This window comes from Saimiri boliviensis, chromosome 10 (genome assembly GCF_048565385.1).
Source record: "Saimiri boliviensis isolate mSaiBol1 chromosome 10, mSaiBol1.pri, whole genome shotgun sequence".
Taxonomy (NCBI): domain Eukaryota; kingdom Metazoa; phylum Chordata; class Mammalia; order Primates; family Cebidae; genus Saimiri; species Saimiri boliviensis.
This window is the reverse complement of record NC_133458.1, coordinates 122412053-122425068: the sequence shown is the minus strand read 5'-3', so window position 1 is coordinate 122425068 and position 13016 is coordinate 122412053. Positions and strand designations below refer to the sequence as shown.

At 44.4% G+C, this 13016-nt stretch overlaps 1 protein-coding gene across 1 annotated transcript in view; it reads left to right on the top strand.

Annotated features, from left to right (window-relative positions):
* The window catches only part of FKBP9 (FKBP prolyl isomerase 9), a 46491-nt gene that overhangs the window by 18402 nt on the left and 15073 nt on the right, over positions 1 to 13016 (top strand). Inside the window, exon 6 of the mRNA XM_003930724.3 lies at positions 7017 to 7162. Coding sequence (XP_003930773.1) covers positions 7017 to 7162 — 146 coding nt within the window. The remainder of the gene's footprint in view (positions 1 to 7016; positions 7163 to 13016) is intronic.

The window sequence follows — 13016 nt, the reverse complement described above, 5'->3', positions numbered from 1 at the left end:
TAAAGTCTGCCATTGGCTGGACCGTGATTTAAATACCGTCAATGCTGATTCATAGTTAGTATTTTCATCTCTAATACAGGTTTCTGTTTTCTGATACTTCTTCCCTCCCTCCCTCTCTCCCACCCTTCCTTCCTTTTTTTTCCTTTTTCCTTTATTTTATTTTATTTTTTTAGACAGGATCTTGTTCTATTATCCAGTTTGGAGTGCAGTGCAGCTGCATGATCGTGGTTTTCTGAAGCCTTAAACTCCTGGGCTCAAGCAATTCTCTCATCTCAGCCTCATGAGTAGCTAGGACTCTGGGCGTATGCCCCCATGCTTGGCTAATTTTTTATTTTTTATAGAGAGAGGCTTAAGTTTCTTCATAGGCTGTTGTAACCATCTCTTTCTTGAGGGCGGTTTTAGATGGTTCTGCAGGAAGATAGGAGAGACTCACCCTCGACTCTCACCATCCTCCTATACTATGCTCAGCTATCCAGGTATAAACCTCTTGATGGGGTCCAAGGTGAGGAGTGGCCAGAAGTGATGTCAAGGAGGTACAGTGGGCAGAGGATGGACTTGATGCCAAGAGAGCTGGCACCAGCCCTTGTCTATGCTGCACTAGCTCTATGACTTTGGATAGCATCTGACTGTTTGGGACTCCATTTTTCCCTATTCCAGCACCTTTGTCAAGTAAATGGTTAGATAAGAGATAAGATATGTGTCACAGGGCTTTACACATTTCAGAGGCTGATCAGCTGGATGGCACTGGTTGGATGCATTCAGCTCCCTTCTGGATACTGGGTTCCATAGGGGCTAATTACTGGGCCTCTTCTGTGGTTCAAAGTTTTGTTTTGTTTGTCAGGCATGGCCTGCAGTTGTACAGAGATGGCTGGTGTTTGGCCTGTCTTGCTCATTCCAGTGGCATGTGTTGTTTGAAACTACTCTTTCAGCTTCCAGTAGAGCAAACAAGTAGCAACAGCAACCTTCTTGTCTCTGAGGTGATAGGCTTCTAGTTAATTTAGTCATCCAAAACCATTACAGAAGAATTTGTATATGGTATCATTTCATTTGAATAATACCATACCAACACCATGCCCTGCCTTTTTTTTTTTTTAATCTCGCTCTGTCGCCCAGCCTGGAGTGCAGTGGGTGTGATCTCGGCTCACTGACATTCTTGTTCCTAGGATCTCTTTTACATTTCATTTACATTTTTTGGAAAAGAGTAATAGTTATATAGCTCAAAATTAAAACAAAGTATGCATTAAGATATGTTGTATTCCTGTCCGTATCTGCCTAACCTCCCTTTCTTCCCTACCCCTTAGAGTTAACCACTTTTATTAGTTTCTATTTTTAATTTTTCAAATGTATGGATTTTTTTTTTTGAGACAAAGTTTCACTCTGTCCCACAGGCTGAAGTGCAGTGGCGAAATCTCAGCTCACTACAACCTCCACCGCACAGGTTCAAGCAATTCTGTCTCAGCCTCCCGAATAGCTGGGATTACAGGTGTGCGCCACCTGGCTAATTTTTGTATTTTTAGTAGAAATGGGTTTCACCATATTGGCCAGGCTGTTCTCGAACTCCTGACCTCAGGTGATCCACCTAACTCAGGATTACAGGCTTGAACCACTGTGCCTGGCCTAATGTGTGGATTTTTAAAAATGCAAATATAAGCAAACACAAATGTTATTTTCTCCTCTTTTAGAATATAGTATTACTAAGGAACAAAGTATTGTTCTGCTCCTTGATTTTTGTTATCCTGGGATTTTTCCACACTAATACATAGAGAGAAATCCTTTGTCTTTTACATCTACATGATGTCCTATTGGGTGAGTATATCGTATTTATATAACCATTCCCTATTGATGAACATTTGCGTTGCTTTTATCTTTTTCTGTTACCAAAAAAAAAAAAAAAAAAAATTCATTTAGTGCATGTGCGTGTTATTTTTTGTTACATTCCAGTGTGGTTCTAGTCTTTATTCTCTGGAATTATATTTTCAATTGAAAGACCATTTTTCTGTGTATACCAGATTTTTGTTCACATAGTGGAGCCATAGTTTTCTTAGGTTTCAAAGAGCTTTCCAGCTTTCCACTTTAGTACAGTGGAATCTAGCCTATTCTAATAGTTACGTATATTACATTGTGTAGATCTGCCTACATTTAGGTAATCCCTGTTGTTTATTCTTTATGTTTCCTGTATTTTGACATTTAATGAAGACTGCAGTAATTATTTTTGTAGGCAAATCTTATAATATATGATCAATTGTTTTCCTGGAACAATCTCTAGAAGAATCTCCGGGTCAAAGGTTATGTTTTTTTCTTTTTTCTGAGTTAGAGTTTCACTTTTGTTGTCCAGGCTAGAGTGCAATGGTGCAATCTTGGCACACTGCAACCTCCACTCCCAGGTTCAAGCAATTCTCGTGTCTCAGACTCCCGAGTAGCTGGGATTATAGGCATGAGCCACCACGCCCAGCTAATTTTGTATTTTTAGTAGAGAGGAGGGTTTCACTATATTGGCCAGGCTGGTCTCAAACTCCTGACCTCAGGTGATCCATCCGCCTTGGCCTCCCAAAGTGCTGGGATTACAGGTGTGAGCCACCGTGCCCAGCCATTTTATGTTTTCTTTTTTTTGAGACAGAGTCTCACTCTGTTGCCCAGGCTGGAGTGCAGTGGTATAATCACAACTTACTGCACCCTCCACCTCCCGGGTTCAAGTGATTCTCCTGCCTCGGCCTCCTGAGTAGCTGGGACTACAGGCATGTACTACCACACCCAGCTAATTTTTTTTTTGTATTTTTAGTAGAGATGAGGTTTCACCATGTGGGCCAGCCTGGTATCAAACTCCTGACCTCAGTGATCCACTCGCCTTGGCCTCTCAAAGTGCTGTGATTATGGGCATGAGCCACTGTTCTGGGTCAGAAGTAATGTGTCCTAATTGCATAATGGAAACAATGCAAAAAGGTATAGCAAAAAATGTAAATTTCCTATCAGCCCCTTCCACTCTCACGACCATGAGATAACCAGTGTCAGCAATGTTCTGCAGTTTCTATGCTCACAAATGCTTTCATATTTAATTCTTTAATCCATCTGGAATTTATTGTGGTATCACTGTGACAGGAAGGATTTAACTTTATTTTTTTCCAGGTGGTTAGCTAGTTTTTCCAACATCCTTCATGAATGGCTCTCTCATTTTCTCACTGCTCTGAAATGTGACTTTTGTTATGAACTAAATTCTTATATGTACTTTTGAGTCTGTAGAGTTTTTATCCTTTACCTTTGATCTATTCCTAGGCCAGCATCACACCTTTAACTATGATTAGCCAGTGTTAGCTTTTTAATTGTAGAGAAGAGAGCATTCTTTTTCTTTTTTAAAAAAAGACAAAGTGATACATTGAGGTGATTTAAAATCCTGGAAGTATAAAAAGCTATACAATGATAAATTTCCCTCCTATCCTTGTCCCACTTCCTCTCTTCACAGGGAACTAGTGTTATTAATTTCTTTTCTTCTTCTCTTTTTTTTTTTTTTTTTTTTTAGAGATGGAGTCTTGTTTTTTTGCCCAGTCTGGAGTGCAGTGGCAAGATCTCGGGTCACTGTAACCTCTGCCTTCTGGGTTCAAGCAATTCTCCTGCTTCAGCCTCCCCAGTAGCTGGGAGTACGGGCATGTACCACCATGCCCAGCTAATTTTGTTTGCATTTTTAATAGAGACAGGGTTTCATCATGTTGGCCAGGCTGGTCACAAACTTCTGACCTCAAGTGATCCGCCCCGCTTGGCCTCCCAAAGTGCTGGGATTACAGGCATGAGCCACCGTACCTGGCCCAGTGTTATTAATTTCATAGGTCTTCCATACATATATAATAAAGTACTCATATATATATATTCCCCTCTTCTAATTTTTAACGAGAATGGTAGCTTGCTATATACTGTACTTTCACAACACCATTCTTAATTATTTCTTTTTCCAGATGAATTTTAGCATTACTTTACTAAGCTCTCCACCAACACCAGGTACACACCCTTGTGATTTTGATTGGAATTGTTTTAAAATTTTTAAGTTAGTTTGGGTCAGCTGTGATGGCTCAGGCTGGGCATGATGGCTCACACCTGTAATCTCAGCACTTTGAGAGGCCGAGGCGGATGAATCACCTGAAGTCAGGAGTTCAAGACCACCTGGGCCAACATGGTGAAACCCCGTCGCTTTTTTTTTCTTTCTTTCTTTTTTATTATTATTATTTTTTAAAGACAGGGTTTCACCGTGTTGGTCAGGCTGGTCTTGAACTCCTGACCTCAGGTGATCCACCCGCCTTGGCCTCCAAAGTGCTTGGATTACAGGCATGAGCCACCATGCCTGGCCCGGTGAAATCCTATCTCTGTTAAAAATACAAAAATTAGCCGAGTGTGGTGGCCCATGCCTGTATCCCAGCTACTTGGGAGGCTGAGGCAGGAGAATCACTTGAACCTGGGAGGGCAAGATTGCAGTAATCCGAGATTGCACCACTACACTCCAGCCTGGGCAAGAGAGTGAGACTCTGTCTCAAAAAAAAAAAAAAAAAAAGGAAAAAAATTTTTAATTCCGTTTCAGGGAGGACTGATGACTTTGCTTTTCCATTGGGGAACAGGATGGTTGTCGATTTACTTGTCTTTAACTTTTAAAGTTATTCAGTTCAGTATGATTCAAGCCCACCCCACCCCTCCGTCTCGCCTTCTGAGGCTCTTTCCTGCTTCTTGGCTTGGCCCTTGCTGCCAGCCCAGTGCTCATCCGTCAGGCAGATCCCACAGCCTTCGTGTCTGCTGTCTCCTCTCCTCCATGGAACCTTTGTGACTATTCCAATGGGCAGCATTCCCCACTGTGGGTATCTGCTGTCTCTCTCACTGCTTGGTGTCTCTTTGTCGGGAGCCCACCACGTAGGTGTCCTCCTCTTTCCTGAATGCCTGGCTGTGGCTGCACATTGTTGGTGATCCCCAGGGTCCTACCTGTAGGACCCTGGGGAGGGTGAGCCCTGCTCTGGCTGGAGGATGCTGGGAGCCGGCGTGGTCTTCCTCTTCCCTGCTGTGCTCCCCTCCAGGCCTTCCTGGCCCATGTGCGGGGAGGAGGCTTGGAGCTGCTCAGCGTGGGATGCTGTCCTCAGTAGGTGGGAAGGGGGACTCATAGCCTCCTCTGGGAGTTTATGTGGACAATCTCCTGCTTCCTGGGTGAGGAGAGACATCTGTTGTGATCCTTTCTTTGTGGCCCGTGGCTTTCTGGACTCTGAGGGGTATTGAGAAGGGAGAGCCCCACAGCTCTGCCTGCTGGCCCCACTTGACGGGTCCCACTTCTCCGGGGCGTCATGCCCTGGCTGCATGGTGAGGGAATGGCAGGACCGACCGGCTCCTAAAGGACGGACTTTCTGCCTCATCTGTACCAGGTGGTGTGGGGAAGGGGTGCAGGTCACGTGGACCAGTTTGATAGTAGACTTGGCAGATGAAGTTTTATTATTTTATTCTGGAATCATTATGCTGTGGGGAAGAATCGATTCCTCTTTTTATCAGACTCATGGTAATAGACTCACTCGGCAGTTTACACACAGGCTGGATCTCTCCTCTGAGTGGACTTGGGCCTCCTGCCAGGAGCACTTGGGAAACCCAAGTATTCACCAGGGTGTCGTGGTGAGCAGGGGTGACAGTGGGGGCCTTTTGTCGGGCTGTGGTAGAGACTGCAGAATTCATTGCTTTCAGTGTGTATGCTACTTTCCTGGCAATCAGAATCTTCATGTCAGGCCAGGGGCTGTGGCTCAGGCCTGTAATTCCAGCACTTTGGGAGGCCAAGGCAGGCAGATCGCTTGAGCTCACGAGTTCCAGACCAACCCGGGCAACGTGGTGAAACCCGTCTCTACTAAAAATACAAAAATGAGCCAGGCATGGTATTGCATGCCGTAGTCCCAGCTACTTGAGGGGCTGAGGTGGGAGGATCACTTACGCCCAAGAGGTTGAGGCTGCAGTGAGCTGAAAGCAGACCACTTCACTCCAGCCTGGGTGACAGAGCAAGGCCCTGTCTCAAAAAAAAAAAAAAAAAAAAAAAGAAGAAGAAAGTAATTAAAAAGTAAAACAAGATAGAGTATTCATGTCCCGCATATGCAGATATCTTCTCTTTAGATACTGGAGACATTGTCCTTGTGACACATTTGCAGTTTCTGATAAGGGCTATGTTTGCTTCTGTTTTTTTGTTTTCAAGAGAGGGTCTCACTCTATCACCCAGGCTGGGGTGCAGTGCTGGGATCTTGGCTCACTGCAACCTCAACCTCTCTAGCTCAAGCAATACTCTGGCTTCAGCCTCCTTAGTAGCTGGGACTGTAGGTGTGTGCCATCACACCCAGCTCATTTTTGTGATTTTGTAGACAGTTTTGCCATGTTGCCAGGCTGGTTGAGAACTTGATTGTTTTTGTTAACTTGACATGGTTATCAAGTGTATAGGCCGGGTGTGGTGGCTCAGGCCTGTCAACCCAGCACTTTGGGAGGCCAAGGCAGGAGGATCATTTGATCCCAGGAGCTCAAAACCAGCCTTAGCAACACTGTGGGACCCCATTGCTACAAAAAAAAAAAAGTTCGTGGTGGCATGTGCTTGAAGTCCTAGCTACTTGGGAGGCTGAGGTGGGAGGATTGCTTGAGCCTGGGAGGTTGAGGCTACAGTGACTGCAGTGACCTGCACACCAGTCTGGGTGACAGAGTGAGACCTTACCTCCGAAAAAGAAAGTATACTGTTCAGTTTACATTAGCTCCATTTCTGTGTGGTGCTTCTCGTAACCCACACTGCATTGATAACCTGACCAAACCTGAGGGCTGCACGGAGTCTCTGCAGATGGCTGTTCACATGCTGTGTGGAGATTGCTACTTCCTTCCAGGAGAATGTGTTTCCTGGCTGCGTCCTCAGATGCTATGGTTTATATTGCTCTGGGGTCTGGAGGCCTCTGTGTTCCTTTGCATCTTCGTCCCAACTAATTTGCACAGCTGCTGTGGAGTCTCTCATGAATGACCCCTTCCTTTCCTTTCTTTTTTTCTAGCTACTCTCGGAACCGCACCTTTGACACGTACATTGGGCAGGGCTACGTGATTCCGGGGATGGATGAAGGTCTACTTGGTGTTTGCATCGGAGAGAAGCGAAGGATTGTGGTCCCCCCTCACCTGGGCTATGGAGAGGAAGGAAGAGGTGAGTATCACCCGCCTTCCTCACTAGCTGTGTCTGCTTCCACATTGCTTGGAACAGGGCTTCTTTTTCTTTTTCTTCTTTTTTTTTTGAGATGGGGTCTCCCTCTGTGGCCAGGCTGGAGTGTACTGTGTGATCATAGCATACTATGGCCTGGAACTCTTGGCCTCAAGTGATCCTCTTGCCTCAGCCTTCGGAGTAGCTGGCACTACAGGCACGCACCACCACGCCCTGCACAGAGCCTCCTGAGAGCCAAAATATTGAAGCAAAAGTCCAGCTTAAGACTGGAATGCTCAAATAGATTTAGTTTCTAGAGCTGTCCTGTTATTTCTCCTTGTTTCTCTGCCCATTTTCCTTTTCCTTTTGCAAATGTTAAATCCTACACTAATGTTGAAAGAACCTTACAGTGAATTCTACTGTGTTTTGCCAGTTGTTAACATTTTGCTATATTTGATCTCTTTTTATATTTATTTATTTATTTGGGGGCTGAACCATTTGAAAGTGCAAAAGTCCATTTTTGGTTTTGTTTCATATATTATAAAATTCACCCATTTAAGTATATAATTTGATGACTTTTAGAAAATTTACTGGCTTATGCAACCATCGCCATAATCCTGTTTTAGAACATTTTTGTCACCCTCATACCACATTTTAAAAGTTACCCGAATCATACATGTTGACTTTAGAAAAAGAAAATACAGATAAACAAAGAAAACAAAAATCTCCTCTAATCCTGCCACCCAGAAATAAGTTTTTTTTTTCCTGTTTTTTCTTTACTTTTTTTTTTTTTTTTTTTTTTTTTGGAGACAGTCTCACTCTGTCACCCAGGCTGGAATACAGTGGCACAGTCTCAGCTCACTGCAACCTCTGCCTCCTGGGTTCAGGTGAGTCTCGTGCCTTACCTTCCCAAATAGCTAGGACTACAGGTGTGTGCCACCATGCCTAGATAATTTTTAAATTTTTATTAGAGATGGCATTTTACCATGTTGGCCAGGCTAATCTCGAACTCCTGGCCACAAGTGATCTGCCTGCCTTTGCTGCCCAAAGTGCTGGGATTATGGATGTGAGTGACCGTGCCCTGCCAGAAATAAATATTGTTAATGTGATCGGCAGAATATTCAGCCCCCCAAAGTATCTATGTTCTAATCCCCAGAACCTGTGAGTGTTTTATCTTATTTTATTTATTTTGTTTTGAGACAAAGTCTTGCTCTGTTGCCCAGGTTGGAGTACAGTGATAAGATGCTAACTCACTGTAGCCTCTTGTGTTAAAGTGATCCTCCTGCATCAGCCTCCTGAGTAGCTGGGACTTCGTGTGTGTGCTACCATGCACGGCTAAAACTGTTGTTGTTGTTTTTTTTCGTAAAGACAGACATGGTCTTATTACGTTTCCTAGGCTTGTCTGGAACTCCTGGGCTCAAGCAGTCCTCCCACTTTGGCCTTCCAAAGCGCTGGGATGCAGGTGTGGGCCACTATACTTAGCCTCCTGTTACCTTATTAAAAGGGACTTTACAGATTTGATTAAGGATCTTGAGATAGGGATAGTATCCTGTATTATCCAGGCAGACTCAAAATACTTACAACAGTCCTTGTAAAAGGGAGGCAGGTGGTCAGACTGGGGGAAAAGTGCTAAACTGCTGACTTAGAAGATGGAGGAAGAGGACCCCGTCAGGGAATGAAGAGAGGCTGGAAAAGGCAGGAAACACATTCTCACCCGCAGCCTCCAAAAGGAACACATCCTTAACAATACCTTGAATTTATGCTTCTGCCTTCCAGAATTAGGGGAATCAGTTCGCATTGTTGCACTTTTTGTTGTTGTTGTTTGTTTGTTTATTTGTTTTTGAGACAGAGTCTTGCTCTGTCACCAGGCTGGAGTGCAGTGGTGTGATCTCGGCTCACTGCACCCTCCAGCTCCCAGGTTCAAGCGATTCTCTTGCCTCACCCTCCTGAGTAGCTGGGACTACAGGTGCCCACCACCACACTGGCTAATTTTTTGTATTTTAATAGAGACGGGATTTTACCACGTTGGCCAGGACCATCTCAAAACTCCTGACCTCGAGATCCACCCACCTCGGCCTCCCAAAGTGCTGGGATTACAGGCGTGAGCCACCCTGCCCAGCCAGTTTGCATTGTTTTAAACCAACAAGTTTGTGGTAATTTGCGGCAGCAACAGTAGGAAAGAAATGCAGCCATGAAGTGAATGTCCGTCTATACCTTTGAGTGAATGTATAGATTTAAACAAATGCCCACCTACACTAATCAATATGAGCAAACATGGGATTGTCTATGCATATTACTTTGTGATTTCTCTCTTCACCCAATTTGTGGTGAACAACAGATATGTTGTGAACAACTTTCTATGCTGTGTATTTTAATGGCTGCTCACTTGCTTAGGAATAGTTGATGCAGTACTGATTTTATTTGTGTGTCCTTTTACTTATGGAAATCTGGTGGCCTTACTGGCTGTACATTTATTTTGTTAGTTCTATTCTGTTTTCTGATGATATATCATATGGATCTTGAAAATTTTCCCAGTAGCATTCATCCCAGATGATCTAAGAAACGTCAAGTTGGTTGGAAAGTAGGTTGTACCATGGAGAAATTTTTTTTTTCCTCCCTGACTTAAATTTCTGATTGATTGAACCAGAAGAGATCACAGCTTAAGATCCATTCGACAGGCCTTTCTTCACACATCCTGCTTGTCTAGTGTCTTGATGCTCTATTGTTTTTTATTGTGTAGATTTCTACTTCTAGTCAAATATAAACAGAAACAGATAAATACTTTCTGAGTGTTCTTGTTTCATTTTGGCCTGAGGACTAATCTTTCCTTGCTTTAAAAAGAATGCATTGATAGAAAACATTTGCTTAAATTATTTTTTTTCCTCTTGGCTTTCTATCAAGTATGAGACAGAGCTCTGCAAAGAATTACATAAGCCTCTGGGAAGCAACCAAAGGCTCATAAATTTTCTGGACAGTGAGACTGCTTCATCCTGAATCACGTTGCTTGCTGTGGGGGGAGGGCACCCTGAGCGACCCTGAGTATAAACCCCAAGTGTTCTTGAGTGGGGTCTGCCTCTGTCCTCTTCTGATCAGCACCCTTGGCCTCTTTGTGGGGGTTGCATAGGAGCTCATGCTGATCCCTGAGGGGCTGACCCGAGAGGGGTCAGGATGCAGAAGCTGTCTACTTAGTGGCTTCTTCACTGCATACCACAGGGCCAGCCATATTGTGAATGTTTGGCAAATATTTGTGGAAGGAATGAATTGTGGGCTATCCATGTGCTCTCAGCCTCTATCAGCATTTCATTCTGTCACAGCCATTTTCCCTTGCAAGATTGGTGGAGGGAAAGAGGTAGGCCTCCTGGGAGAGGTTCTGGATCTTTCTGCTGTCTGCTTTGTTTCAGGGGTCAGCCCTGAAATTAGGGCACTTGGATGGGTTTGCAGCCTTAAAGCAGGGAATGAATTGTGTCTGTGAGGTTGTGTAAGCACCACTCTGTCAGCTGGCTGTTTCCCAACTTCCAGATTACCTTTTGAGCACCCTTTTAGGAAGGAGAGGAAAGTTAATAAATTACATTTTACCTACTGTGTGTCTGGGTCTTCTTGCACCTGAACTCATCCAAACCTGGAAACGGTCTTCTGAGGCATTATTATCCTCATGGTTTAGAAAGGTAATGAGGCCCGGAGAGTTCCACTCGTTTGTTCAAGGCCACAATAGCTAACTCATGATGGAGCTGGAACTGGACCCAGGGCTCTCCAACCTGTGTGTGTCCTAGACAGACAAAAAGAATGAGTCCCCATTAGTTAATGACTTGTTGATACCCACATGTGGAGAACCAAGAGCTCAAACCGAAAGTCCCAGAGCTCTTGGAGGAAACGTACCCCGCTCAGAGGAAACCCAGCTTCCTCAGAGGAAACCCACTCCCCTCAGAAGAAACCTACCCCCATCAGAGGAAACCCACCCTCCTCAGAGGAAACCCACTCCATCAGAGGAAACCCAGCCCCTCAGAGGAAACCCACCCCTCTCAGAGGAAACCCACCCCCAGCAGGAGCTGCAGAGTTTCTTGGGTGGGCTATCATAGGCTGCTTTATGTTTTTGTCATTTGTGTCTCTTCTGGGGGAGGCATTCTCATGCTGAGAATGGAGTGATGACTTAACGCATTGGTTAAGAGTTTATTCAGAGAGAGGCTGGTGTTGGGGCCATGATGAAATGTTGGACTGTTTTTGCCCATTTGCTGATCAGCACTCATTTCTACACTTAATCTGCAAATAGCTTTGTGGAAGTCCGAGCAAGATAGAGGGATAGAGGTTTGAGGCCTTGGTGCTGCCTGGGGCAGGTAGGGTCTATGGTTCAAGGTCTGGTCTTTGTTTTTGTGGGCGTAGAAACTCCATCTATGCGTCCATCAAAGATTCATTGAATTTCTTCATGACCAGGCCCTGCTCAAGGTATTAGGGATTCAGCAGAGAAAAACACAAACAAAACTTCCTGCCCACACGGAGAGTGTTTCCTTGTTGACGCCCTCAATAATGTGTGTGCCTCAGAGGTAGCCAGGCACCTGGTAGACTGACTCATGTTAACTTCCTAGAAGCTAACATACCCACTTGATGCTAAATGGTTACTTGACTGGGTGTGAAACGACCTGTACACTGGTTGGAATTCTTGTGCTGGAATCCTTGGGGCCTGAGAGGCTGAGTTCATCTGACTGCTGACATCAGATCCCAGGGATGTGGGTGGCTCCAGATGCATTCCTTTTTGCCCTGGAGAAGGCCTTGCACCTGAATGCAGGTGATTCAGGGGAGATTATATTTGCATGGACAAAATTTGGTGACTGCCTAGCTCAGTGTTAGAAGTTTGTAAAATTGTGGTAAAATACACTTAACATCTTTACCATTTTTTTTTTTCCTTTTAGTTGCATTTATTTTAAGGCTGAATTTACTCCTGTGCCATAAGTTTTTGTTTCTTCAGTTTCTTCTGGGATATCTTCTCCTTCTGGGCAACTTCCTCTTCTGGTTTAGGAACAATCTGTTCCTTTTCAGTAAGGAGCATCTCAATGTGGCAGGGAGAACTCATGTATGAGTTAATTCGACCATGAGCTCTGTAGGTCTGATGGCGTGCCTTGGGTGCTTTGTTCACTTGGATATGCTCAGTGACCAGAGAATCTACATCTAAACCCTCAAGTTCAGCATTACTCTCTGCATTTTTAAGCATGTGCAGCAAAAATTCAGCACTCTTTTTGGGCCACCGACCTTGCGTCCAGCCCCACCCCTTGGCCTGGGCACACCTGCCAACTCCACCATTGTAACATTGGAATGGTACACACTCATTCTGTAAAGTGACATCTTTCCGTTACTTCATGGCTTTTCGTATAGGCATACCCTTGATGGCCTGGGCAGTTTCACGTGTGTTCTTAAAGTGGACATGAAGATTGGAACCTCTTGATTTGCATGACTTTGTGGGGTTCTCCGGATCAAGTGAATAGCGAACCATTTTCACAGATTACCTCAGGCCGCTTTGGGAAAGAGGCAGAACGGTGCCTTCTGGGAGAACTCGTGAGAACTTGACTTGTCGCGAGATTTGTAGCCCACATCTTTACCATTTTAAGTGTACAGTTTAGTGGCATCAAATATATTCACAATGTTGTGTAACTATCACTGCCTTCTATGCTCAAAACTCCTTTATCATTCCTAACGTAAACTCTGAACCCATTACACAGTAACTCCCAGTTCCTCCCTCCTTTCAACCTCTGGCAACCACCTTTCTTTCTGCCTCTACCAATTTGCCTATTCCAGGTGCCTCACTTAAGTAGAATCATACAATATTTCTCTTTCTGTGTCTGGTTTATTTTACTTAGCATAATGTTTTCAA